Below are 24,897 nucleotides of genomic sequence, written 5' to 3' on the forward strand. Positions count from 1 at the left end.
TTCGACGCCCATTCTAGCTGGTGTGAGGTGGTACCTCATTGTAGTTTTGATTTGCATTTCTCTACTAATTAGTGATGTTGACCAGCTTTTCATGTGCTTCTTGGCCATCTGTTTGTCTTCTTTGGAGAAACGTCTATTTAGGTCTTCTGCCCATTTTTGGATTGGGTTGTTTGTTTTTTAAGTATTGAGGTGCATGAGCTGTTTATATATTTTGGAGATTAATCCTTTGTCTGTTGATTTGTTTGCAAATATTTTCTCCCATTCTGAGGGTTGCCTTTTCGTCTTGTTTATAGTTTCCTTTGCTGTGCAAAAGCTTTGAGGTTTCATTAGATCCCATTTGTTTATTTTTGTTTTTATTTCCATTACTCTAGGAGGTGGGCCAAAAAAGATCTTGCTGTGATTTATGTCAAAGATTGTTCTTCCTATGTTTTCCTCTAAGAGTTTTATAGCGTCCAGTCTTACATTTAGGTCTCTAATCCATTTTGAGTTTATTTTTGTGTATGGTGTTAGGGAGTGTTCTAATTTCATTCTTTTACATGTAGCTGTCCAGTTTTCCCAGCACCACTTATTGAAGAGACTGTCTTTTCTCCATTGCATATCATTGCCTCCTTTGTCATAGATTAGTTGACCATATGTGCGTGGGTTTATCTCTGGGCTTTCTACCCTGTTCCATTGATCTATATTTCTGTTTTTGTGCCAGTACCATATTGTCTTGATTACTGTAGCTTTGTAGTATAGTCTGAAGTCAGGGAGTCTGATTCCTCCAGCTCCGTTTCTTTCCCTCAAGACTGCTTTGGCTATTCAGGGTCTTTTGTGTCTCCATACACATTTTAAGATTTTTTATTCTGGTTCTGTAAAAAATGCCATTGGTAGTGTGATAGGGATTGCATTGAATCTGTAGATTGCTTTGGGTAGTATAGTCATTTTCACAATATTGATTGTTCCAATCCAAGAACATGGTATATCTCTCCATCTGTTGGTATCATCTTTAATTTCTTTCATCAGTATCTTATAGTTTTCTGCATACAGGTCTTTTGTCTCCCTAGGTAGGTTTATTCCTAGGTATTTTATTCTTTTTGTTGCAGTGGTAAATGGGAGTGTTTCCTTAATTTCTCTTTCAGATTTTTCATCATTAGTGTATAGGAATGCAAGAGATTTCTGTACATTAATTTTGTATCCTGCAACTTTACCAAATTCATTGATTAGCTCTAGTAGTTTTCTGGTACATCTTTAAGATTCTCTATGTATAGTATCATGTCATCTGCAAACAATGACAGTTTTACTTCTTCTTTTCCGATTTGTATTCCTTTTATTTCTTTTTCTTCTCTGATTGCCGTGGCTAGGGCTTCCAGAACTATGTTGAATAATAGTGGTGAGAGTGGACATCCTTGTCTTGTTCCTGATCTTAGAGGAAATGCTTTCAGTTTTTCACCATTGAGAATGATGTTTGCTGTGGGTTTGTTGTATATTGCCTTTATTATGTTGAGGTAGGTACCCACTACGCCCACTTTCTGAAGAGTTTTTATCGTAGATGGGTGTTGAATTTTGTCAAAACCTTTTTCTGCATCTATTGAGATGGTCATATGGTTTTTCTTCTTCAATTTCTTAATATGGTGTATCACATTGATTAATTTGCGTATATTGAAGAATCCTTGCATCCCTGGGATAAATCCCACTTGATCATGGTGTATGATCCTTTTAATGTGTTTTCGGATTCTGTTTGCTAGTATTTTGTTGAGGATTTTTACATCTTTATTCATCAGTGATATTGGTCTGTAATTTTCTTTTTTTGTGATATCTTTGTCTGGTTTTGGTATCAGGATGATGGTGGCCTCATAGAATGAGTTTGGGAGTATTCCTTCCTCTGTAATTTTTTGGAAGAGTTTGAGAAGGATGGGTGTTAGCTCTTCTCTAAATGTTTGATAGAATTCACCTGTGAAGCCATCTGGTCCTGGACTTTTGTTTGTTGGAAGAATTTTAATCACAGTTTCAATTTCATTACTTGTGATTGGTCTGTTCATATTTTCTATCTCTTCCTGGTTCTGTCTTGGAAGGTTGTACCTTTCTAAGAATTTGTCCATTTCTTCCAGGTTGTCCATTTTATTGACATAGAGTTGCTTGTAGTAGTCTCTTAGGATGGTTTGTATTTCTGTGGTGTCTGTTGTAACTTCTCCTTTTTCATTTCTAATTTCATTGATTTGAGTCCTCTCCCTCTTTTTCTTGATGAGTCTGGCTAGTGGTTTATCAATTCTGTTTATCTTCTCAAAGAACGAGCTTTTAGTATTATTGATCTTTGCTATTGTTTTCTTTGTTTCTATTTCATTTATTTCTGCTCTGATCTTTATGATGTCGTTCCTTCTACTAACTTTGGGTTTTGTTTGTTCTTCTTTCTCTAATTCCTTTAGGTGTAAGGTTAGATTGTTTATTAGAGATTTTTCTTGTTCCTTGAGGTAGGCTTGTATAGCTATAAACTTCCCTCTTAGAACTGCTTTTGCTGCATCCCATAGGTTTTGGATCATCGTATTTTCATTGTCATTTGTCTCTAGGTATTTTTTGATTTCCTCTTTGATTTCTTCAATGATCTCTTGGTTATTTAGTAACGTATTGTTTAACCTCTATGTGTTTCTATTTTTTACAGGTTTTTTCCTGTAATTGATATCTACTCTTATATCGTTGTGGTCAGAAAAGATGCTTGATATGATTTCAATTTTCTTAAATTTACTGGGGCTTGATTTGTGACCCAAGATGTCATCTATCCTGGATAATGTTCCGTGCGCACTTCAAAAGAAAGTGTAATTTGCTGTTTTTGGATGGAATGTCCTATAAATATCAATTAAATCTATCTGGTCTATTGTGTCATTTAAAGCTTCTGTTTCCTTATTTATTTTCATTTTGGATGATCTGTCCATTGGTGTAAGTGAGGTGTTAAAGTCCCCCACTATTATTGTGTTACTGTCGGTTTCCTCTTTTATAGCTGTTAGCAGTTGCCTTATGTATTGAAGTGCTCCTATGTTGGGTGCATATGTATTTATAATTGTTATATCTTCTTCTTGGATTGATCCCTTGATCATTATGTAGTGTCCTTCCTTGTCTCTTGTAACATTTTTTATTTTAATGTCTATTTTATGTGATATGAGTATTGCTACTCCAGCTTTCTTTTGATTTCCATTTGCATGGAATATCTTTTTCCATCCCCTCACTTTCAGTCTGTATGTGTCCCTAGGTCTGAAGTGCTTCTCTTGTAGACAGCATATATATGGGTCTTGTCTTTGTCTCCATTCAGTGAGCCTGTGTCTTTTGGTTGGAGCATTTAATCCATTCACATTGAAGGTAATTATCGATATGTATGTTCCTGTGACTATTTTCTTAATTGTCTTGGGTTTGTTTTTGTAGGTCCTTTTCTTCTATGGTGTTTCCCACTTAGAGAAGTTCCTTTAGCATTTGTTTTAGAGCTATTTTGGTGGTGCTGAATTCTCTTAGTTTTTGCTTGTCTGTACAGCTTTTGATTCCTCCATCGAGTCTGAATGAGATCCTTGCTGGGTAGAGTAATCTTGGTTGTAGGTTCTTCCCTTTCATCACTTTAAATATATCATGCCACTCCCTTCTGGCTTGTAGAGTTTCTGCTGAGAAATCAGCTGTTAACCTATGGGAGTTCCCTTGTATGTTATTTGCTGTTTTTCCCTTGCTGCTTTCAATAATTTTTCTTTGTGTTTAATTTTTGCCAATTTGATTACTATGTGTCTCAGTGTGTTATCCTGTATGGGACTCTCTGCACTTCCTGGACTTAGGTGGCTATTTCCTTTCCCATGTTAGGGAAGTTTTCGACTATAATCTCTTCAAGTATTTTCTCAGGTCCTTTCTCTCTCTCTTCTCCTTCTGGGACCCCTATAATGCAAATGTTGTTGCATTTAATGTTGTCCCAGAGGTCTCTTAGGCTGTCGTCATTTCTTTTCATTCTTTTTTCTTTATTCTGTTCTGCGGCAGTGAATTCCACCGTTCTATCTTCCAGGTCACTTATCCGTTCTTCTGCCTCAGTTATTCTGCTATTGATTTCTTCTAGTGTAGTTTTCATTTCAGGTATTGTATTGTTCATCTCTGTTTGTTTGTTCTTTAATTCTTCTAGGTCTTTCTTAAACATTTCTTGCATCTTCTCGATCTTTGCCTCCATTCTTTTTCCGAGGTCCTGGATCATCTTCACTATCATTATTCTGAATTCTTTTTCTGGAAAGTTGCCTATCTCCACTTCATTTAGTTGTTTTTCCTGGGTTTTATCTTGTTCCTTCATCTGGTACATAGCCCTCTGCCTTTTCATCTTGTCTATCTTTCTGTGAATGTGGTTTTTTTTCCACAGGCTGCAGGATTGTAGTTCTTCTTGCTTCTGCTGTCTGCCTTCTGGTGGATGTGGCTATCTAAGAGGCTTGTGCAAGTTTACTGATGGGAGGGACTGGTGGTGGGTAGAGCTGGGTGTTGCTCTGGTGGGCAGAGCTCACTTAAAGTTTAATCCGCTTGACTGTTGATGGATGGGACTGGGTTCCCTCCCTATTTGTTGTTTGGCCCGAGGCAACCCAGCACTGGAGCCTACCTGGGCTCTTTGGTGGGGCTAATGGTGGGCTCTTTGGTGGGGCTAATGGTGGACTCTGGGAGGGCTCACGCCAAGGATTACTTCCCAGAAATTTTGCTGCCAGTATCCTAATCCCCACGGTGAGCCACAGCCAACCCCCGCCTCTGCAGGCAACCCTCCAACACTAGCAGGTAGGTGTGGTTCAGTCTCCCCTGGGGTCACTGCTCATTCCCCTGTGTCCCGATGCACACACTATTTTGTGTGTGCCCTCCAAGAGTGGAGTCTCTGTTTCCCCCAGTCCTGTCGAAGTCATGCAGTCAAATCCCACTAGCCTTCAAAGTGTGATTCTCTAGGAATTCCTCCTCCCATTGCCAGACCCCCAGGTTGGGAAGCCTGACGTAGGGCTCAGAACCTTCACGCCAGTGGGTGGCCTTTTGTGGCATAAGTGTTCTCCAGTCTGTGGGTCACCCACCTAGCAGTTATGGGATTTGATTTTACTGTGATTGCGCCCCTCCTACCATCTCATTGTGGCTTCTCCTTTGTTTTTGGATGTGGGGTTTCGTTTTTGGTGAGTTCCAGTGTCCTCCTGTCAGTGATTGTCCAGCAGCTAGTTGTGATTCTGGTGTTCTCGCAAGAGGGAGCGAAAGCACGTCCTTCTACTTCGCCATCTTGGTTCACGGCACATGAACTTTAATTTTGATACATTATAGTGTGTCATTAGGAGATTAGGAGTACATAGGCGACTTTCCTACTCCCTTCCTCCAGAAGGTCCTTAGTGTCTTTGTCAGGAGCACAGCAGTGGACCTGGGTCTTGTCTGATCCAGTGTGACATTTCTAAAACTACTTCCCCTTGTAACCACCACTTCCAGTCCACATCTCCTGTTTTTCTGAATTCACGTGGGAGTAGCTTGCGGAGGAAGTGCACTCATTTCGCTGTATCCGCATGATGCCTTTTTGTACATTGGACTGCTCCTCTAGCTCTGGTCAGTGTTACTAAGTCCACAATGGTCAAGTGACCTGGTTAGGAGATATGTACTGAGTTCTGAAGAAAATTGTCAAATGTGTCTCTGCATCATATGCCAGGAAGCTTCTGTAAGTGAAGGGAGCATCGATAGGGAGGGATGGCAATTGGCAACGGTGTCTGAAAACGGGGTAGCTTGGGAGGCTGTATTCAATTTAGTTTGGACGTTAAATGAATTGAAATGGACGTGCTCAAGTTATGAACCTTGCCTCATCAGTGCTATAAAAACCCCTTTAGCCGGGCTGTAATTTGACTCTCCTCTCTGTAATGTTACACAATATTCCTATGGTTACAGAGCCTGAATAAGTGGAAGCTAATCATTAGTTTGCTAAATGTGGTTCATGGAACAGTTCACAACTCCCAGACCTGCCAACTGCTGCTTGTTTAGTGTCCTGTTCACTCTTCTTGGGTAGAAGTTGGTTTCTTCCACAGAAAAATGTACAGTAACATTTGTCTCGCGTCCAGGAACCACACACTGTGGCAGCTCTCCATGCTTCTTGGAGATGCGGAGGGAAAAAGGTCACACTAAGCAAAGTTTTTTGGTACATACACTTCCACAGGAAGAAACCATTAAAGGAGTGGGAGATGGCAAAGCAAGAAAAGAATTAAAGCTGGAGAGGTTTTGGATATTTGGAAAACCATACTTTGTTACTTTTCAGAAATTTGCTGTGATTGAACTCTGGAGTTTACAATTCTGTGGCCCTAGAAATAAAATCATGCTCTTTAGGTTCTTCCTTGTTTGTTTCATATGACAATACAGGCTTCATTATTGACCAGGATCACCTGCAAACAAACAGCCGTTCTGCCATTAGGAGCCAACCACTTATTGAACCAGGGCCCTGTCCTCTCATCTTGCATTGTGTGTTAGGGGAACACACTGAGAGCAGTAGGTACCAGCTGCATTTGTGTCCTTACTTGGGGATTAGGCCCTAAATCCTTAAGGCACTCTTGATTATTTGGCCTCTTCCTACTAGGATGAAAGTGGGTTCTTTCCCAGTTAATAGAAAATGTGTTGTGCCCACCTGTGACTCATTCCCCTTCCCAGCTGAAAGGCCGTGGGCCCTGCAGAAGGAACCTGTTTCTTCTCAGAGACTGTCCAGAAAGAGACAGTCTGGTGGCTGTCTCTACTATATCATTTAGACCTCTGAATTATAAGAAACAGAAAAGCTGACCTCAACTAGCTTAAGGAAGAAGGGAATTTATTGGCTTATGTGATTAAAAAGGCATGGCGAGACGCAAGGGCTCAAACCATGTCACCCAGACCTGCTCTCTCTGCCTCTCTTACCTTGGCTGTGTCTGTCAGGCTCTACTCTCAGGCTTCACGCAGTGGCACCTAGAGCAGCAGTATAACCTCCCGGTGCAAGCACAGCAGGAGACAGCAGGTGTCTCTTCCCCTGTCCTGGAAAAGTCCTGGATTTCATGCTGCCCAGTCTTGGACCATCCCTGAACCAGTCCCGGGGTCCAGAGACATCTCATTCCCCACCCCTGGAAGGGTGGGGCCTCACCTGAGTAGGTGTGAGAAAAGGGTAGCAGCCCAGCTGAAAACAGGAACGAGAGCTGGGAGGCAAATCGCCAGAAGCTGGATTCTCCCTTCAATGCACTGAGAGACTCTACTTCCAACCACCTCGCCAGCCAGAAGACGGAGGTCTGCTGGTTTGTGAAACAGTTAAGCCTCTGCCTCGTACTCTCACCTGCCTGTGTGCCGCTCCGAAAGACTGCAAGAATTATTTCTTCTTTTACAGTACACATTTATCTGAAATACACACATTTGTTTGGAAGTCCACACAAGAGGAAACAAAGGAAGAAATGATCAGGAGTTGATATCATTATGGTGGTTTTGTTGCACGTCTTGGTTTAGGGCAATTTAAAATAGATAAGTAATGGAATCAAGTCATAGTTTAGAAAATATAAAAACCACAATTCTACCACTCTAACCTCACCACTCTTTTCATTGTAGAGTATTTCCTTTCAGCCTTTGTTCATTTGAGTTTCTCACAAACTTTTAAATCTTTTTTTTTTTTTTTTTGCTTGACATTACATGATAATTCAGGCATTTTCCATTTTGCTATATAGTTATCATTATCATGTAAATGCAACATGATATTCTATCAGGAATATACCATGATGAACTTAATCATTCTATCATGGGCTATTTAGGTTGTTCTTTTAAAATTTGTTCTGCTAAAAAAAAAAAAATTGTTCTGCTGTTATCAAGAGCAGTGTATGTTGAACATTTGGGATGTGTGTAACTTTTTCATGCCTTATCTTATTTCCTGAGGATGGGTTGTGAGAAGTGGGATTACTGCTTCAAAGTATATAAACCTTTTTAGGACTTGATACGTATTGCCAAATTACTTTTCAAATCTGTTGCATTTATCTCATCTGCCTCCAGCAGTTTCTTAGAGGATCAGTTTCATTGCATTTTTGCCAGCAGTAGATATTTGGATTTTTAAACATTTTTCTAATTTAATGAGGAAAAAATAGGTGTCCTTTTTTACTTTGGATTTCTTTGTTTAGTAGGGAGGTTGAATGCTTTTATGTATGCTTGTTTTTTAGCTGTCTTTTCTGCTCTGTTTTACCCATTGTCTTTTCTTCATTTTAGACCCCAAAACAGCTTCTGAAACAGAAACGGATATCTGTGCCGAGTGGGAGATAAAGACCATCACTAGTGCTTTGAAAACCTACCTAAGGTAGGGACTTTCCATTTGCAGGGCATGGTGCCAGCTTGTTATCATGCAATCAGGAAGAAAGTTTTATTTTCAGCCTCCAGAGAGCTGTTGGGTGGGTGTTTGAGATGTGGAAACAGCTTATGTGTGGGTACAATTAGCTCAGCTGGTCCAACCGATTATAAATCATCCCTAGTTGATGGGTTACCATTGTGCAATGGTGCCATGAGTGATTTAGGAAGCTTTGCTGTTTTTGAGAAGCCACTATGACGATTAGCCTTTAACAGAACCTCAAATGTGGTATTCCCTGCAATCCCTGAATAATCTGCTAAAAAAAACAAGGAATTGCGTATCCTATTCTGTTGAGAATGCGTGATTACATACCCTACGTATTTGGGGAGCTCTGCGCCTTGCACAGATAGAGTATACTGCTGGCCTTGCTCCTCAAAAATGAGAACTTAATGGCGCTCCTTTTTGACTCCTTCTGCTTAGATTGGTGAATATGACTTCATTGGAGAGGAGACTGCTTTCCTTGTAATAATACGTGTAATATTCCTGCTACCTCCCACCCCTCCCTTGGTTATTAAGGGAGTGGGTGATTGACCAGCTGCTCACATCTCAGTTTCCCGAGTAGACTGAAAGCCATGCTGGACGTGAAGTATAGGAGTATTATCGTTCTCCACTGTAGTTCTTCTCACACAGGAAAGTGGGGGTGTAGTCTTAAACAGAGAGGAGAACTATAATCACGAATTGCATAAGCATTTGTACAGGTTTGTCAAGATTTAGTTGGCTCAAAAGCCACAGAAAAGGAATTGGTGATGCAGGTTTTATTGGCTGTTGGGGAATTGCTGGAAGGCTCTTGGAGTCAAGAGTAAGATGTCATGCAAGTGATGACTAAGAGTTGAAGCAGGGGATCCGATGAGAGTAAAATAAAACTCTGAACCAAGAATCATGGATCGTCTGTTGAGAAGCTTATCATTTAGACTATCAGTAAAAAAAACCTCAAGTTTACAGTTAAACATATTCATAAAACATATTCATATCCCAAATACTACCATTGTAGTTTACACAAAACCAAATGGTAGAGGTTTGTATTTGGTACTTATTTGTGCATGTTGATATTGATTAGCTAATGGACAATAAGTATAAAATATAAATATATTTTAAATAGCAGATAAAATTTGATTGTATCATGCCTAATATTAAGGGTTCTAGCCCTTTGGCATTCTGGAGCAACACTCCATAGTGAATTTGCCACAAAAACACCTACAAAAGTCTTGCATACTGTATCCAATGAAGTGACTAAGATGCCAGGAAGACGAGAGTTTAAGAGCAGGTGATTGCAAATGTTGGGTTAGTTGCCTGTTTCTCGGACACATCTTAAAATGCTCTTGTGGAGGGCGAGTCACTGACTGAAAAGGAAATCTCTCAGTTTGTGCTAGACTTTTGCATTAGCAGTTTTCTGGTTGTGACTCTATGAGACCTAAGTTGTATCCATTCTCTTAAAAAGAAGAAAGAATGAACATTTCAGGTGAAATCTCAGGACCCTTTCAAAAGGGAAACTAAGTTGGACTAAACTGAGTTGCTGTTGTTTGCCCGTGATCTTTGTCTTTGAGAAATGTGATACGGTCTGGCCGTCTCTAGGCTGCTAGGTAGCGAGAATAGGATTGTTTTCATTAAGCTGACTAGTGTGTATCCTTTCATTTCAGAATGCTTCCAGGACCACTCATGATGTACCAGTTTCAAAGAAGTTTCATCAAAGCAGCAAGTAAGTTTTCTTTTCACCGCAGTTTTAAGGGAAAGGGAATAGATTTTTCTATTTCAAAGAACAGTCAGTGTCCCAAAATAAGTATTACCTAATCCCTCGTATTCTGCGTGTAAACTACCCACATAAACACTCATGAGACTGTCACAGAATAAAAGCGAAACCAAGTCAGATTGCTAAGGGCCTTGTTAGCACGTTGAATTTACAGTCGAGGGGAGAAACTTCAGAAGTGAGTTTGGGGGTGATGGAGAGGTGAGAAAAGCAAGTTTGCCTTTCTAATTTTGATTATTGGAGTTCTAACTCCTCGGGTTTTTTCCAGCCCTGGAGTAGCATTTTTTGGAATGAATCAGACTCTGCCCATTACCTAAATTGAGCATTGGACGTATTTCCCTGAATCTGGCACCATTTATATAACTTCCCAGTTCTCTTTCCATCACGGTTTGCATTTATAGCTTCTGATCATTCTTCAGCTATATCATCTAAGCCCTGAGCATCATATTACTGGTATTAAAATACATAGGGTTTAGGTGCAAGCCACCCTAAGTATACTGGACTCTGTCTACATAGGGCAGGCCACCTATAAGGGGCAGTAAGATTCTCTATCAGATTTAAGTCTGGCATAAATCCCCACTGTGCTATTATGTCCATAGCCTATGCCTCTCCCTGTTTCCTTTAAGCCATCAGAGTCTGTTTACCCTGGTAGCTACTACTGGCCTAATTTAAGAGTACCTCTGTTCTGGTGGCCTTATCCACACATAGCCGTCCCCGTAAAGCAGGAGAAAGATCTGGGAGAAAGCTGGAAGTGAAGATGCTGTTTATGTGATTTCTTTCTCTGAGAAATTCCAAACCCATAGCAACCATTCTCTAATTAAACCTCACCTCAGTCCTATAAATAGGTGTGATGAGTGCCATCAATGTATTTCCCAGAGAAATGAAGCCACGTACCCAAGTTCAACCGAGAGAACGTGACAGTCCATGATTTAGGTTATAGGCTGGCAGAAACATTTCCTTATTTTATCTGCCATTCCTTTCTTCTCCCAGGCTGGTTGTCACACATGACTTGAGATTAACTGGACATTTCCCTTGATGTCTTTGATGCTGTCTCGAGGTGTTATTTTGATATTTGAGACCCTTGCAAGGCTGTTCACGTACAATTTGTTTATCCCTTGACGAGTGCATAAAGTTCCTTCCTTCCTTGAAACGAAGCTGCCACTCTGTATAGCCAGCTGCTCCCGAGTTTGTTCCTGCTCCAAGTACGCGGCTGACTGGCTCCATTTCATCACGTCATCATTCTGGCGTGAACTTTTTGACGGTCATTTTTTTTTCATAGTTGCTCGTTCACATGTTTATTTAGCAAACATTTATTGGGCACCAGCCACATACCTATCAGCGTGTTAGGCACTGGCTAGAAGGGAAAATGGAGGCCCAGAAGTGTTAACTGACTTGCTAGAAGTCCCTTGCTGAGAACCTCAACTTTCTGATGCCTGTTGGTCTCAGAAGATAATTTCTGATTTTTTAAGGGAGATCAGTCATGTTGACGGACATTTTTTCTTAATGAACTCTGTTAAGGAAAGCAGCATTAAAAGCACTTTTAAATCTAGTCGGTCTAGTCACAAGTACACAGAACAGGATCTTATACCTCTGAGAAATCCTCAGTCTCTTGTCCCAACATTTGGTTTCCTCTGATTTTTGTCTTGTAAACTGATTTAACTGTGGCCCTGATCCAGTATTGCCTCCCTCCTTCCTTCACAGAGCTGGAGAACCAGGAGTCACGGGTCTCTGAAATCCACAGCCTTGTTCATCGGCTCCCAGAGAAAAATAGGCAGATGTTACAGCTGCTCATGAACCACTTGGCAAAGTAGGTTTAAGACTGATTGCTGGCCTTTCTCTCAGCCCTGGAAAGTTCTTATCTTAGCACTAAAGCTGGTCTCAGTTCTGCTTATGTTTCCTCCTCCCACTGTTGCATCTGGTATGCTGGAGGCTCAGGAAAGAAATGTGGGAAATATTAACTGCAGTGGGTAACAGCAGCACATGCCAGATGGGCTTTGCAGCGGAGGCTGGAGAGGTGCCCATGCCACCAGGCCACCAGGCAGAGTTTGCAGGGGGGTTTGTGTTCTCGTGATGATCAAGGCCAATAGGAGTGTGTCCTCCGTGATACCAGATCACCAAACAGATTTTTCAGGAGTTACATGTTCTTGTGATGATTAAGAGCAAACAGGAATATGTTACAAGTTTACAGACCTTGGATTTGGAATAAAGAGGCCTGGCTTCTAGAGTTGATTCTGTTCTTAACAAGCCACTTAACTAGCCCTGGACAAGTCACTGACCCCTCGATTCCTTAGTTTCTTCACCTGTCAAATATGGGTAGTAGGCTCCCCCTTCTCTATAATGTCATTGATTTTAAATGTTACGTGTATGAAAGCCTTTGAAGAAGTATAAAGAATAGAGGAATTGGCAAATGTCCATTTGCCCTCTGAGAGAATCAAAGAAAATCAGTGGGGGCCTGATTTTCCTGCTAGGAATATTTATACTCTTGGAATGGTTTGGATTTTTTTGTGTATTTACTGTTGCCTGAGCTGCTTTGGATTGGCCTTGCTGATACCCCTTGCTGTATCAGGCATGTGTGTATGTTCTAACTTTGTCTTAACTTTGATGGATGTTCTTTATTGGAGACTAGCGCATAAGAAAAGACAGACTATAACAGTTAACCTAAATTGTTGAACTCTACATGCTGTGGAACTGACGCGTTATAATTTCAGCTCTTACCCATACTTTGTTCTGGCATTAAGTCATGTCTTTGGGATAATTTGATACTCTGCCGAGGGAGATTATGATGATTTGTTTTCATGTTTCTACCAAGCATTTGATATTTTGGAGAGAGAGTATAGATGTTACCATAAAGATTTCCATAGGTCTTAATGATGAAGGAACAAGAGTTTTGCATGCTGGTGAGAAGCAGTTAGGCTGAGTAAAGGGTTGCTCTATTCCAGGTCACATAGTTTTTCTTGCCATGCCATCTCTGAACTGCATGTTTAGAAACAATTAAGTGTAGCTGAGAACATGCAAGTTTTCAAGGAGTATATGCACCTCCCCCCCCAAATGTCAAAGAATCCTGATGAATGTGTTTAAAATAATGGGAACTGGGCTTTAAAAAGTAACTCCAGATGCTCTGACATGACGGTGTGGTGCCTATTCCACACAAACCCAGTCAGGCATTTGTGAAACGGGAAAGCTGGCTTAGATCTTAGTTGCACACTTGAAGGGCCTGCACCAAAACAGAGGAAGTTCCAGGTACGTCGTCCAGCCAAGCATGTGTGGCGATGCTCCTGACTGTTTTATGGCCCCTGGGTCTTAGGGAGGCCTCCATGCCTTCTGGGAGCCGCTAGAGAAGGGATAGGAAGCAGCTGAAGGCAGTCGGGCTGTTCAGGCTGTGCAGTGTGATGAGAGCTTAATTGGACTGAGAGAGAACAAGAGTCATTGGTGATCCAGTAAAGCCAGAACTGAATCTTCCCATTTTTAAAATGCCCTGAGGATTGTTAGGAATCCTTAAAGAAAAAGAAATAGAAACAAAAAAATCCAAAACCCTTAAGGTGGGTATTGGGCCAATGAACCTGCTCATCTCCTGGTGGATGCTTCACTTTCTCCCTCTGGTTCCACCCTCTTCTCTCCCAACCGCATTCAGTCCAGTCTTTGTCCCTAAGCCAAGGAGAAGTACAGCTGGAAAGTGCATGTTAAAGCTGTGGCCTTGACTTTTTGCCTTCTAAAGAATTTAAACCAATTTTGTTGCTGGAGTTATTTATTTTATAGCATTTCTGGAGCATTGTGTGTTATCTTTGATACTTAACAGTGATTTTCTTTGGTTCTGTGAGGTTAAGTGGCATTTCTTTGTTCATGTGATCATTAAGAAGTCTACATATAGACAAGCCCTCATGGCTGTAATGTGAGTTGGTCATGATGGTAGAACACACAGACTCCCGTTACCAGCATGCTGTGTTCTTGGTCTCTGGAGCCTCTAGATTTAAAATGTCCTGGAGGAGATGAGTATAAACGAGCACTGCTGAATCCAGTAAGGAGTATTTACTTCAGTTTGAAAAAATGTTTTGGCACCCAGAGGAGTTCTAAGATTCTGCGTAAACTCTCTATTCTCATTTACAGCACTGTCCTATTTTAAAATCGAACAGGAAGGGAAAGTTAACTTGGGACAAGGGGTTTGTCTGTTTCATTCCTGTTTTCTCAGGTTCAGACTTACCCAAGGATATGCCTGAGCTATTGTTCCTCTGGTCTACTTACTTAATGGTCAGCTTCCTTCCTAAGTTTTGGTTTCAGGGTTGGTTCTGCTGGAAAACCTGGTGTTTACTTCTCTCATTACTTACTGTGTTTGCCCTGTACATCCCAGGCATCTGGTTCAAAGAGAAGATATTTTGTGTATTTTTTAAAGTACTCTTTTGAAACACTTTACAAAATTGATTTCCTTTAGCTGTGGAGGAAGAGTTAAGACATTTTATATTTAATCCCAAGTAGAAATGCATTCAGAGGGGAAAGGATAAAAACTCCAGACCTCCACGCAAATGATTACCAGGATACATCCAAATCACAGAGCTCTTGGATTTGTTTCAGACCTCAGAGGGAACATAAAAATTATAGGCAACTCTGCACATATTTTTGTTGTCCCAGCTTAAATCTACTATGAAAATTAGACGTTTTCTATTTGGAACCTGGAATCTAGTATACAGTCTGGAGTCATGTGCCTCAAAGGATGGTTACACTCACCTGGGGTGCTTGTTTACATTGACATTTACATTGCTGCCCCCCCCCCCCCGTTGATCTGCTGAATTGGACTCTGCCTGGGACTCTGCATTTTTAATTTACTTCCCAGGCAAACAGTCTTTTGAGAACCACTGGCCTAGAGAATGGGCCATATGCAGGGATTTTCTAGGAGGGAGAAATGGTATGGAGAGGAATGGATTGGAATTTAGGAGGTTATTAGAAATAGTGAAGAAGAAACTCAAAGCAGTGAGTTCAAAAAAGGAGATTTTATTTGCATAATTAAATTACTAAAAAAAATCGGTTGTGATTTCCCATGTTTCTACAATTATTCGCTTTTCATTAAATTGAGAGTTCAGCACATGACTTTGTTTTAAAATCACACACAAAGCATTTTTAATAATAAAGAAAATTGCCCCCAGCTGGCTTTGGGACCTTGTGGAAATCATTCAACATCTCTCAGCCTGGTTTTGTGACTTCCCTTCTAATCACGTGAGTCTGTGCTTTCATCAGATGGAAAGGTGGCAAAAAAAAGAAAAAAATTCCCAATCTTATAATTGTAGAAGGAAATAAGAGTAGATGAGTAATGAAGACTAATTTCATGGTAGCTCCCCAATGTTTGCATACTATTATGGCTCCAAGTATGTTGTATATCCCCACACATACCATTCACAGTGGCTCATTGGAACTTTATTACAGTGTTTATGCTGCATGGGAGGATTTCAAAGAGCTCTTCATACATCCGGAATGGCTAATAACAATACCTTTTCACAGCTGGTTTTCCCGAAACACTTACTGAGAAATAAATCTTAGTCTCTTTTCTTTTTTGAAGCAACTACTCCTTTGTTGCCTGGGTGTTTTCAGGAAGCCAGAGCCCTTTTCTTGCTTCTCCAAAGAAGAATTGTATCATTTTAGATGCTTCGGGCTGCAAGAAACAGAAAATCCTATTCATAGTGGCTTAAACAATAAGGGAATCTGTTGTGTCATTACACAAAATCAGTCCTGAGGGTTGGTTAATTTCTTGGCTCATGAAGTACTTGTGTTATTTCCACGGTCCTGCTCACAGCCAGCTTCACTGGGTTGGCTAGCTCCTTTCAGGATCATAAGATGTTGTGTTGCATCACTGCACATGAGCGGTTGTCCAGGGCAGAAAGGTATTACAGTTGATCCCTGAGCAGCATGGGTTTGCACTGTGGGGGTCCACTTATACATGGATTTTTTTTTTCACTAAATATGCACTGTTTATATGCATAATGCAATATGGTTGAATCCATGGATGCGGAACCATGGATATGGAGGGCCAATATAAAGTTATATTAGGATTTGCAACTGTGTAGAAGTATGGTTCAGGGGTAACTGTATTTCTTCTCTGAGTCTCTTTTTAAGAGATGTGATGATACCTTTCCCAGAAGTTCTCCAATAGACTTCCTGTCACATCTCATTGGTTTGAAGCATTCACTAGCAAAGGGAATGGGACCACTGTGATTTTTTACCCCAAACAGGATTTACCTGGGTCATTTGTGGGAGGCATGGATACCCACATAAAAGCAGGGCTCTGAATAGGCAACCCATAGTGCCTACTGCAAGTAATCCAGGTAAAATAACATTTAACAAAGAGTATTAAGTCTCTTGAATGATCTTTGCATGGTGTGCTAACTCGATCAGGACATGTGGGACAAGAAGGCCAATTTGGGAGGGGAGATGAATACACCTGCCATGTGGGCACATATACCCTGAAATACCAAGATTTGTGGGGATGGAGGGTGAGAGAGAGAAATGAAGAGGGCAAAATCAACTTTAGTCCGATTGCCACTTGCCGACTCTCTGTTGTTCTTTTCATTACCCAATTGCTTAATGTTTATTTGGGTAATCTGTTACGTGTGACTTTCCCTAAAGGACAAAATTCTATAGATGACAAGGATCAGGAAGGAATATTGTGGGGCAAATGCTTGGCATACAAGTGAGACCTTATCAAAATAATATGTAGACTCCACTGCTGTAAGTTATCCACGGTTGAACATCCAGTGGCTTGGCTGTTTTCTCCTTCCCGTGACTGGAGTTTGAGTACTTCCAGGCATCTCTGCAAGTCAGGAAGGACATATTCACATTTCCTTAATGTTCTAGATGCAGAGTGAATTGGGTTCATGTAAAGATGCCTGTGGTTATTAAAAAAAAAAAAAAAATCATTGCTAGGCTTTGGCACCAAGGAGGATGGGCCCTGGTAGTTAACTAGCCATCCCTTAAAGTTCTCAAGAAAGGGTCAAAATAAAAGGAAGTGACTACTTGGCATTAACATATATCTTATAGATACTCTACTATTCCTTCTTCCTCCATCCCAAGTCTAGACGATAAGATTTAGCTTACTGGAGAGCTGCTGAACATACGAGAAGCGCTTCTTATTTCCTTGCCATCAAGACTAGTCCAAACAAAATAGCCGTGGAATTTTACAAAGCACATTTAAAAGAAAACAGTACTTTTGAGATGATGTCTTTCTAAGATGGAAAGCTCCGGTGAACTTCTCTGGCAGCCTTCCCTCAGCCATACACCCTGGCTTCGGAACCTTTCTTTTCTCTAGTAACCACTAGACACCCACGGCTGCCGGCACAGAATTGCTTGGCTGCCGGGCCACGGGTGTTGTGGCCTGATAGCCCCCCAGAGCCACGTTGACCACATTCTCCAGGTCCATTTGGCTTCTGCCTCACTGACTCCTATCCTGAACCGATAGTTCTGGTGATTTTAACCCCTCACTGTCTTTTGAATCTGTCCACTTTCCTCCGTGTCCATCACTACGTCCCTAGTCCGAGCTGTCATCATCTCTTCCCCAGACTGTTTGCAAAGGCCTCTTGCTGGCTTGCTCTAGCTGGTGGAGCTCTGGCTCCCTGCCAGGCCGCAGAATGCATGCTCTGTAGCTGGGGAACTTGGAACACTGCGAATCCCAACTTGTGATTCCCCTGCTTAAAAAAACGTCAAAGGCAGCTTTCCCCTTGCCCTTAAGACAAAACTCTGGATATGGCCTCCACAGGACCTTTTCTGGACTGGGCCCTTTCAGACTTTGCAGCCTCGTCTGTGTCCCTCAAGATCACACTGCATCCGTACTGCATGGTGCACAGTGGATGCGCATGAGTATTTGTTGGGTAGAAGCATGAAGCATCTCGTAACCATCTCTCAACTATCCTCTTCCCCGCTCCCTCTCTTTTTTTTTCCCTGTTTGGAATGGCCCCTCCCCACCTTCTGCCTGCCAAAGTCTACTTCATTCTTTAGCCTCAGCTCCAATGCCACTGCCTACAAGAATCCTTTCTGCCTCAGGTACCCTCTTGCTTTCCTGAACTCCCATAGCCTTTGCTTATTCCTGTCTTTCAACGTGTATCACATTCCACCTGTGGGACAGTTTACAAGGTATGTATCTTCTCACTCCTACTAGGTCATAAGCTCCCGGGGGACAGGCAGTCTGTCTTCCTTTATCTTTGTGTCTTACCTAGAGGTTGCAAACAAGGGTCTCTAGCCAGAGCAGCCCACACATGTGCTCGATTTGGTATTGTTGTCCCCCACATTACTGTTTTTAAAATTTGGACAGGTTTCCAACATTTTTAACAGGGGTCATTTTACTTGGAAAAATTCAGATCTCCTTGCTAGCAATTGGCTGGAAGTAAGTGAGGGCCACACCCTATCCCCCTGGGCATACCTTCTTCAGTTTGCCTAGTTCCTAGTAGTCCCTAGTGCCTGGCCATGGGGTAGACATTAGGATGTTCAGCCCTTGACCTATCTGTCTGCTGATCCCAGAAAAGGGACTTGATATTTGGTGATCACATAATGAACAAACAGAAATGGGCTGGGAGAATTATTTCCCTGACCAGCTCTGTTTTCTTCCTGAAAGATTTATTATTTTTGATAGATTGGAGATCCCTGGAAGAAGTGAGAGATACTGCTTCCAGGCCTGTTTATGTGTATGGAGCAGGGAGAAGAGTGTATTTTTTTAAGACTAAGAATGGGATTCTCAAAGGACCTTCTCTAGCTATTTTTGGCAGAGCCAAAGGAAAATCTATTTAAAGGGACACTGCAAAGAGGACAAGCACATATTTTAAAGCAAACAGGCAACTTAGCACTTTAAATGAATGGAAATGCAGAAGAAATCAGAGCTCAACCCTTATTCAGCCTACTTGCCAGACTTTCACTTACTTTCAACCCAGGAATTTCTCTCTTTTGTGGCCTTCCAGCCTTCAGGGTTAGGAGAAGGAAAGACACAAGTTCAGTTTAAATTTTTTGCTTTAAAAAAAAAACAAAATTCCTGAATTCAAGGAACTAAATCTTTCACATCACAAGAAATGCCCATCGTGAAAGGGGAAATGCTCGGCTTCAAGCTGTGAACACTCAGCAGTCTTAGAACCCCTTTGATTTGGGTCTCTTGTTTGTTATGATTTGTTCTGCTTCTGTTTGGGTGAATTTTTTCAGTGACTTTCCTGGTTTTTGATACACCTCTGATACTTCCTTTTCTGAACCCATGGAGTCACCTATAGAGTTCCCTTTCAAATTCAGGGAGGAGCAAAGGAGAGGATGCTATGTTTTCCTCTCTTAGTGGCTGCCCCCTTTTACTTCAGGGTCTTATAGACGTTAGAGTATTAACAAGCATGGACACGACTTTGTTTCCTCTTTGCCAACCCTTATCAGAGCCAGATTTCTTTCCGTCCCTCCTTCCCTCCCCTGCTCCTTCCCTCCCCACTTCCCTCCCTCTCTTCCTCTCTTCCTTTTCTGATTTTGAGTCCTCTCTCTTTTTTTCTTGGTGAGTCTAGCTAAAGGTTTGTCTGTTCTGTTTATCTTTTTAAAAACCAGTTCTTAGTTTCATCGATCTTTTCTTTGTCTTTTTTAGTCTCTCTTTCATTTATTTCTGCTCTTATGAGCCAGATTTCTTATGTGTTGGCCATGGGGGTGGTTTCATTAAATGTCTCTCTTTGGTGGAGTGTCAGTGACTAACTGATTCACTTGCACTTTTTTGAGCACTGAAGCCCTCTCTTGCCATATCCTCTTTGCATTGCATGGTGAGCATTATCTGTGATATTTATTTTCTTACACTGACTGGATTTCCAACCAACTCACAACTATTGTAGCTCAAATGTGGCAGCTGCAGCGAGGCAGCTGGCAGACTTCAGGGTAATTGCAGTTCATCTGTAGGTGCTTGAGAGTTCAGTGATAAAGAGAACATTCTGGAGCCAGACTGCCTAGTTTTGCTCGTCTCTTCTGAAACCTGTGTGAAGTACTTCAGTTCTTTATGCCTGAGTTTCCTCATCTGAATAAGGATATATAATAATTGTATTAGAAACATTTAAATTAGCACATCAGATTCTCTTGGCTTCTCCTGTACGTATTTCAGCCACCAGTGTGGTGACCAGTTGTGTAGCCTCCAACTCATTTCACGCAGGTGCAGCCTGATAGCTTGTAGCCTCATGCCCTTACCATGTGCCTCCTGCCTCTTACCTCCCACCCAAGGGAGACATGACACAAAGTGCCGTCCACACGTGTACAACCTGGAAGCAAAGGAGTACTAAAAATAACAAAGGAGTATTAAAAAAATAAAACTTTGACTAATGGGAGGTGAGAGCTGGGCATACTGAATAGCAGTCATTAGGTAGCCTCTCAGAAGATGGTCCCAAGAGATGGAGCAGGTATTGGTGCTTGAAGCAGGTAGGGGTTAGGTTCTCTGCCTCATTCCTCCTGAGAACCCCCTAGTAGAATAGAATAGTGTCATATAAGCCTTCACCTCAGACTCTTCTTTCTGGGAAACCTAAAGACAACAATAGCACCTACCCTCTTAGAGTCATTGTGAGGATTAAGTTAATTCATCCACCTAAATCTCTTAGGAGAGCATCTGGCAAGCAGTATAATGTAGGCTTTCAGAGAAATCAGGGGATGGAGGAAGGAGGGTCATGGAGCTGTACCTGAAGGTGTGGGAAGATGGAGAAATTGTTCTAACAATTAAACCAAAACAAGGCATTCTTACTGAAGGGACGGGGCTTTCTTCACAGTTCTGTTCTTGGCAAGCTAAACCCTTAGGGCTGAATGCCGAAAACATAGCACACATGGCTCTTACCCACTTGGGAGATTTGCATGTGTGCATATGTTTACTTTTGCTTTGCTTTTGTTTTCTTGGCAGTTTGTGTGTGTTTGGGCCAAAGGGCTGAGCATCTATCTCAGTCTTCGTAGCAAAGGGTGAGCCAGCATTGGGTCAGCTGGGAGAAAGCCATTGATATCTGCTTTCAGGTCACACCTTACACCAAGCCTTACAGTTCCCTGTGAGTATTCGGAGCTTTTCATGAGTCACATGCCCTGTGGAGTGGTGCACCTGTTTGAAACAAGCTGTGTGGTGCTGATTTCCACGGGAGGTCAGCAGCTTCTCACCCTCACCCTCCTGCTTCTTGGTGTCGCAAGGCTGATTTCATCTCAGAAGCAGCTGTCTTTGCTGCAATTTAATAACTCTTAATTTCCTGGAGGAGGAACGACACGTTTTTATCATGAAGAGTCATCTTAGTCTGCATGGTCTGGAAATTTCCACTCATCTTTGTGATCTTTGAAATGTTTCTCTTTGTGGAAGAGTCTGACTTGTCTTCTTTCTTACTCAGTGTGACTGCCTTTCAGATGCCATTCCCAGATTATAGAGTCTCATCCAGTGTGAGAACGGTTCTCTTTGCCTCCGGTTTACCCCTTAGTGTAGTCTTCATGTGGGTCTCCCTCCCTGAGTCACTGAAATCTGTAATGAAGGATTAATCTACACTCTAAGAAGAGTTGTACATGTATTTGTCTTCATTCTGTCTTGGTAGACACTTTGGCAGTTTAACTCAAAAAGGGGGTTTGAAGAAATGTTAAGGCGATTTGAATTTTGGTATCTGTCTTTTCTGCTTTCTCACATGTATTGAAATGCTTTTCTTTAAGCAGTTTAGCATGCTGATTTAGTGTTTCCACTTTAGTATTGTAAGTATAAATCATTATTTCTTGGTTCTGTGCAAGGTGGTAGAGGAACCCAACACGTCTGGCTTGTTGGTTTACTGCAAGACTCTTCCTGTTCACTTGGAGGTGCATAGGATTTGATAGAACAGAATCACTGTTTCATTAAAGTCAGGATTTCAGTGAGAAAATCGGGTAACCCTAAGGCCCCAAGGAAGAATTGGTGTATTAGGTCTTCGGTTGTAAGAAACAGACGTCAACTGTGGCTAATTTTTAAAAAAGAAGGGAATTTACTGACAGTCTTCTTGGAGTAATTGAAAGCAGAGTTGAACCATCAGACATTGGAATGCAACCTCAAGGGCCCTTATGTGCCTCACATCCTACTGCATGTCCCTACACCATTCACTCTTCTCTTCTAGATGATAGTCTCAGATTTTGCTTCCTGTTTCACTGAGAAAATAGATGTGACAGGAGAACGTCCACAAGCCATCACACCTGCGCCCATGTTCCTGTCTTCTCTCCATGGGTGATAGAAGAACACTCAGTGCTTCTACCTAAAGGCAGTCCCATCACTGGGGCACTAGAGCTGATCCCCGATTGCATCCAGCAGGATTTGGCTCCAATAGTTTTCCCCTCGGTCTCCTTACATCATTGACTTTGTAGTTTCTGCTGAATCTTTCTCATCAGCACTTATAATTTCTGTGATCCTTTACAAATGGAGAACAACAACAACGAAACAAAAATCCTTTCTAGATCTTGCATCCCTTTCTAGATACCATCCCTTTTCTCTGTGCTCTTCTCAGCAGAATGTCTTAAATAGTTGTCTGTGTCACCATGTCCAAATCCTCTCTGAACGTACACCATTTGGGCTTTTTTTTTTGGCTGCACTGGGTCTTCGTTGCTGCGCGTGAGCTTTCTCTAGTTGCAGCAAGCGGGGGCCGCTCTTTGCTCCGGTGCATGGGCCTCTCATTGTGGTGGCTTCTCTTGTTACGAAGCACGGGCTCCAGGCACACGGGCTCAGTAGTTGTGGCTCATGGGGTCTAGAGCGCAGGCTCAGCAGTTGTGGTGCACGGGCCCAGTTGCTTCACGGCATGTGGGATCTTCCCAGACCAGGGATCGAACCCATGTCCCCTGCATTGGCAGGTGGATCCTTAACCACTGCACCACCAGGGAAGTCCCACCACTCGGACTTTTATACCTACTGCTCCACTGAAATGCCTCCTGTTGGTGATGCTAAGTCAGTTTCAACTTCCCTTCCCTGATGGTTCTGAAGGATTTAACACAGTTTCGCACTCTCTCCTCCTTGAAATACGTTCTTCACTTGGTTTCCAGGTCATCATACTCTCCTGTTTTTTTCCCCTACCTCCTTGGCTGCTCCTTTTCAGTCTCATTTTCTGTGCCCCAGGATTTATTCGGTCCTTTGATCCTTAGACCTGCTCTGCCCACTTTCTCTCCTCTCTCTCCCCAGTGAGGTCTTGCTCTAGGATTGCAACCTCCAGCCCCGGTGCTCCCTACCCACAAGCATTGCTTAATTTTTTTCCATAGCATGTATCACCATCTAATATACTGTATATTTGACTTATGTATTTATTGTTTTCTTCTCACTGAAATGTAAGCTCTGTGAGGAGGAAAATTTGTCTGTCTGTACACTGCCTGCAGCAAAGCTTTGCACGTAGCAAGAGGCACTCTCCATAAATATTTGTCGAATAATGAAGGAAATAAAGGGTGGAAAATATCCAGGGAACTAATGGGTGGCCCTGGAGCACTACCTTTTGAATGTCTCACCTCTGAACACCTTTGTCTTCTTATGATTCCACTACAGGTTAACGTTACTAATGAAGAGAGAATAATGGCCTCCCTTGGGTAATGCACTCAATTCTGTGGCGAGGCGGTAGCGGGGTACTCAGCTGACATTCTTGGTAGGACCACATCTAATGGGAGAGGGGCAATCCAAGGAAAAATTGGAGTATTTGTCTTTCTGTCTGACGTATTTCACTTAGCGTAATACCCTCTAGGTCCATCCATGTTGTCACAAATGGGAAAGATTTCATTATTTTTTATGGTTGAGTAAAAATTCCAGTGTGTGTGTATGTATCATATCTTCTTTATCCATTCATCCACCATTGAGCACTTAGGTTACTTCCATATCTTGTCTATTGTAAATAACGCTGCAGTGAACATTGAGATGCATATATCTTTTCAAATTAGTGTTTTTGTTGTCTTTGGCTAAATACCCAGAAGTAGAATTGCTGGATCATATGGTAGTTCTGTTTTTTGAGGAACCTTCATACTATTTTCTGTAGTGGTTGTACCAACTTACATTCCCTACAACAGTTCACAAGGATTCCCTTTTCTCTCCATCATCACCAACACTTGTTTCTTATAGTTTTGATAATAGCCATTCTCATAGGTGTGAGGTGATATATCATTGTGGTTTTGATTTGCATTTCCTTGATGATTAGTGATGTTGAGCATCTTTTCATGTGCCTGTTGGCTATCTGTATGTCTTCTTCGGAAAAATGTCTATTCAGGTCCTCTGCCCATATTTTAATCAGATTTTTTGGTTTTCGATCTTGAGTTGTATGAATTCTTTATATATTTTGGATATTAATCCCTTATCAGACATATCGTTTGCACATATCTTCTGCTGTTTAGTAGGTTGCCTTTTCATTTTGTTGAAGGTTTTCTTTGCTGTGCAAAAGCTTTTTAGTTTGATGTAGTCCCATTTGTTTAGTTTTGGTTTTGTTACCCTTACCCAAAGAGACAGACCTAAAAAAGTATTGCTAAGACCGATGTCAAAGAGCTTACTGCCTATGTTTTCTTCTAGGAGTTTTATGGTTTCAGGTCTTACATTTAAGTCTTTAATCCGTTTTGAGGTTTTTTTGTTTTTGTTTTTGTGTTTTGTTTTGTTTTTGTATATGGTCTAAGAAAGTGGACTAGTTTTATTCTTTTGCATGTAGCTGTCCAGTTTTCCTAGCAACATTCAATGAAGAGACTGTCTTTCCCCCATTGTATATTCTTGCCTCTTTTGTTGTAAATTAATTGACCGTATAAGCATGGGTTTATTTCTGGGCTCTGTATTCTGTTCCATTGAGCTATGTGTCTGCTTTTGTTCCAGTACCATACTGTTTGATTACTATAGCTTTGTATAGTATAGTTTGGAATCAGGGAGTGTAATACCTCCAGC

At 41.6% G+C, this 24,897-nt stretch overlaps 1 protein-coding gene across 6 annotated transcripts in view; it reads left to right on the top strand.

The window, feature by feature from the left end:
• The window catches only part of ARHGAP26 (Rho GTPase activating protein 26), a 472,664-nt gene that overhangs the window by 291,174 nt on the left and 156,593 nt on the right, over window positions 1-24,897 (top strand). For all 6 annotated transcript variants that reach the window (XM_059917368.1, XM_059917369.1, XM_059917371.1 and 3 more), the window contains 3 exons: window positions 8,185-8,272; window positions 9,958-10,016; window positions 11,766-11,871. In XM_059917368.1, the coding sequence (XP_059773351.1) occupies window positions 8,185-8,272; window positions 9,958-10,016; window positions 11,766-11,871 (253 nt within the window). The remainder of the gene's footprint in view (window positions 1-8,184; window positions 8,273-9,957; window positions 10,017-11,765; window positions 11,872-24,897) is intronic.

The sequence above is a fragment of the Balaenoptera ricei genome, chromosome 3 (genome assembly GCF_028023285.1).
Source record: "Balaenoptera ricei isolate mBalRic1 chromosome 3, mBalRic1.hap2, whole genome shotgun sequence".
Classification (NCBI taxonomy): Eukaryota; Metazoa; Chordata; class Mammalia; order Artiodactyla; family Balaenopteridae; genus Balaenoptera; species Balaenoptera ricei.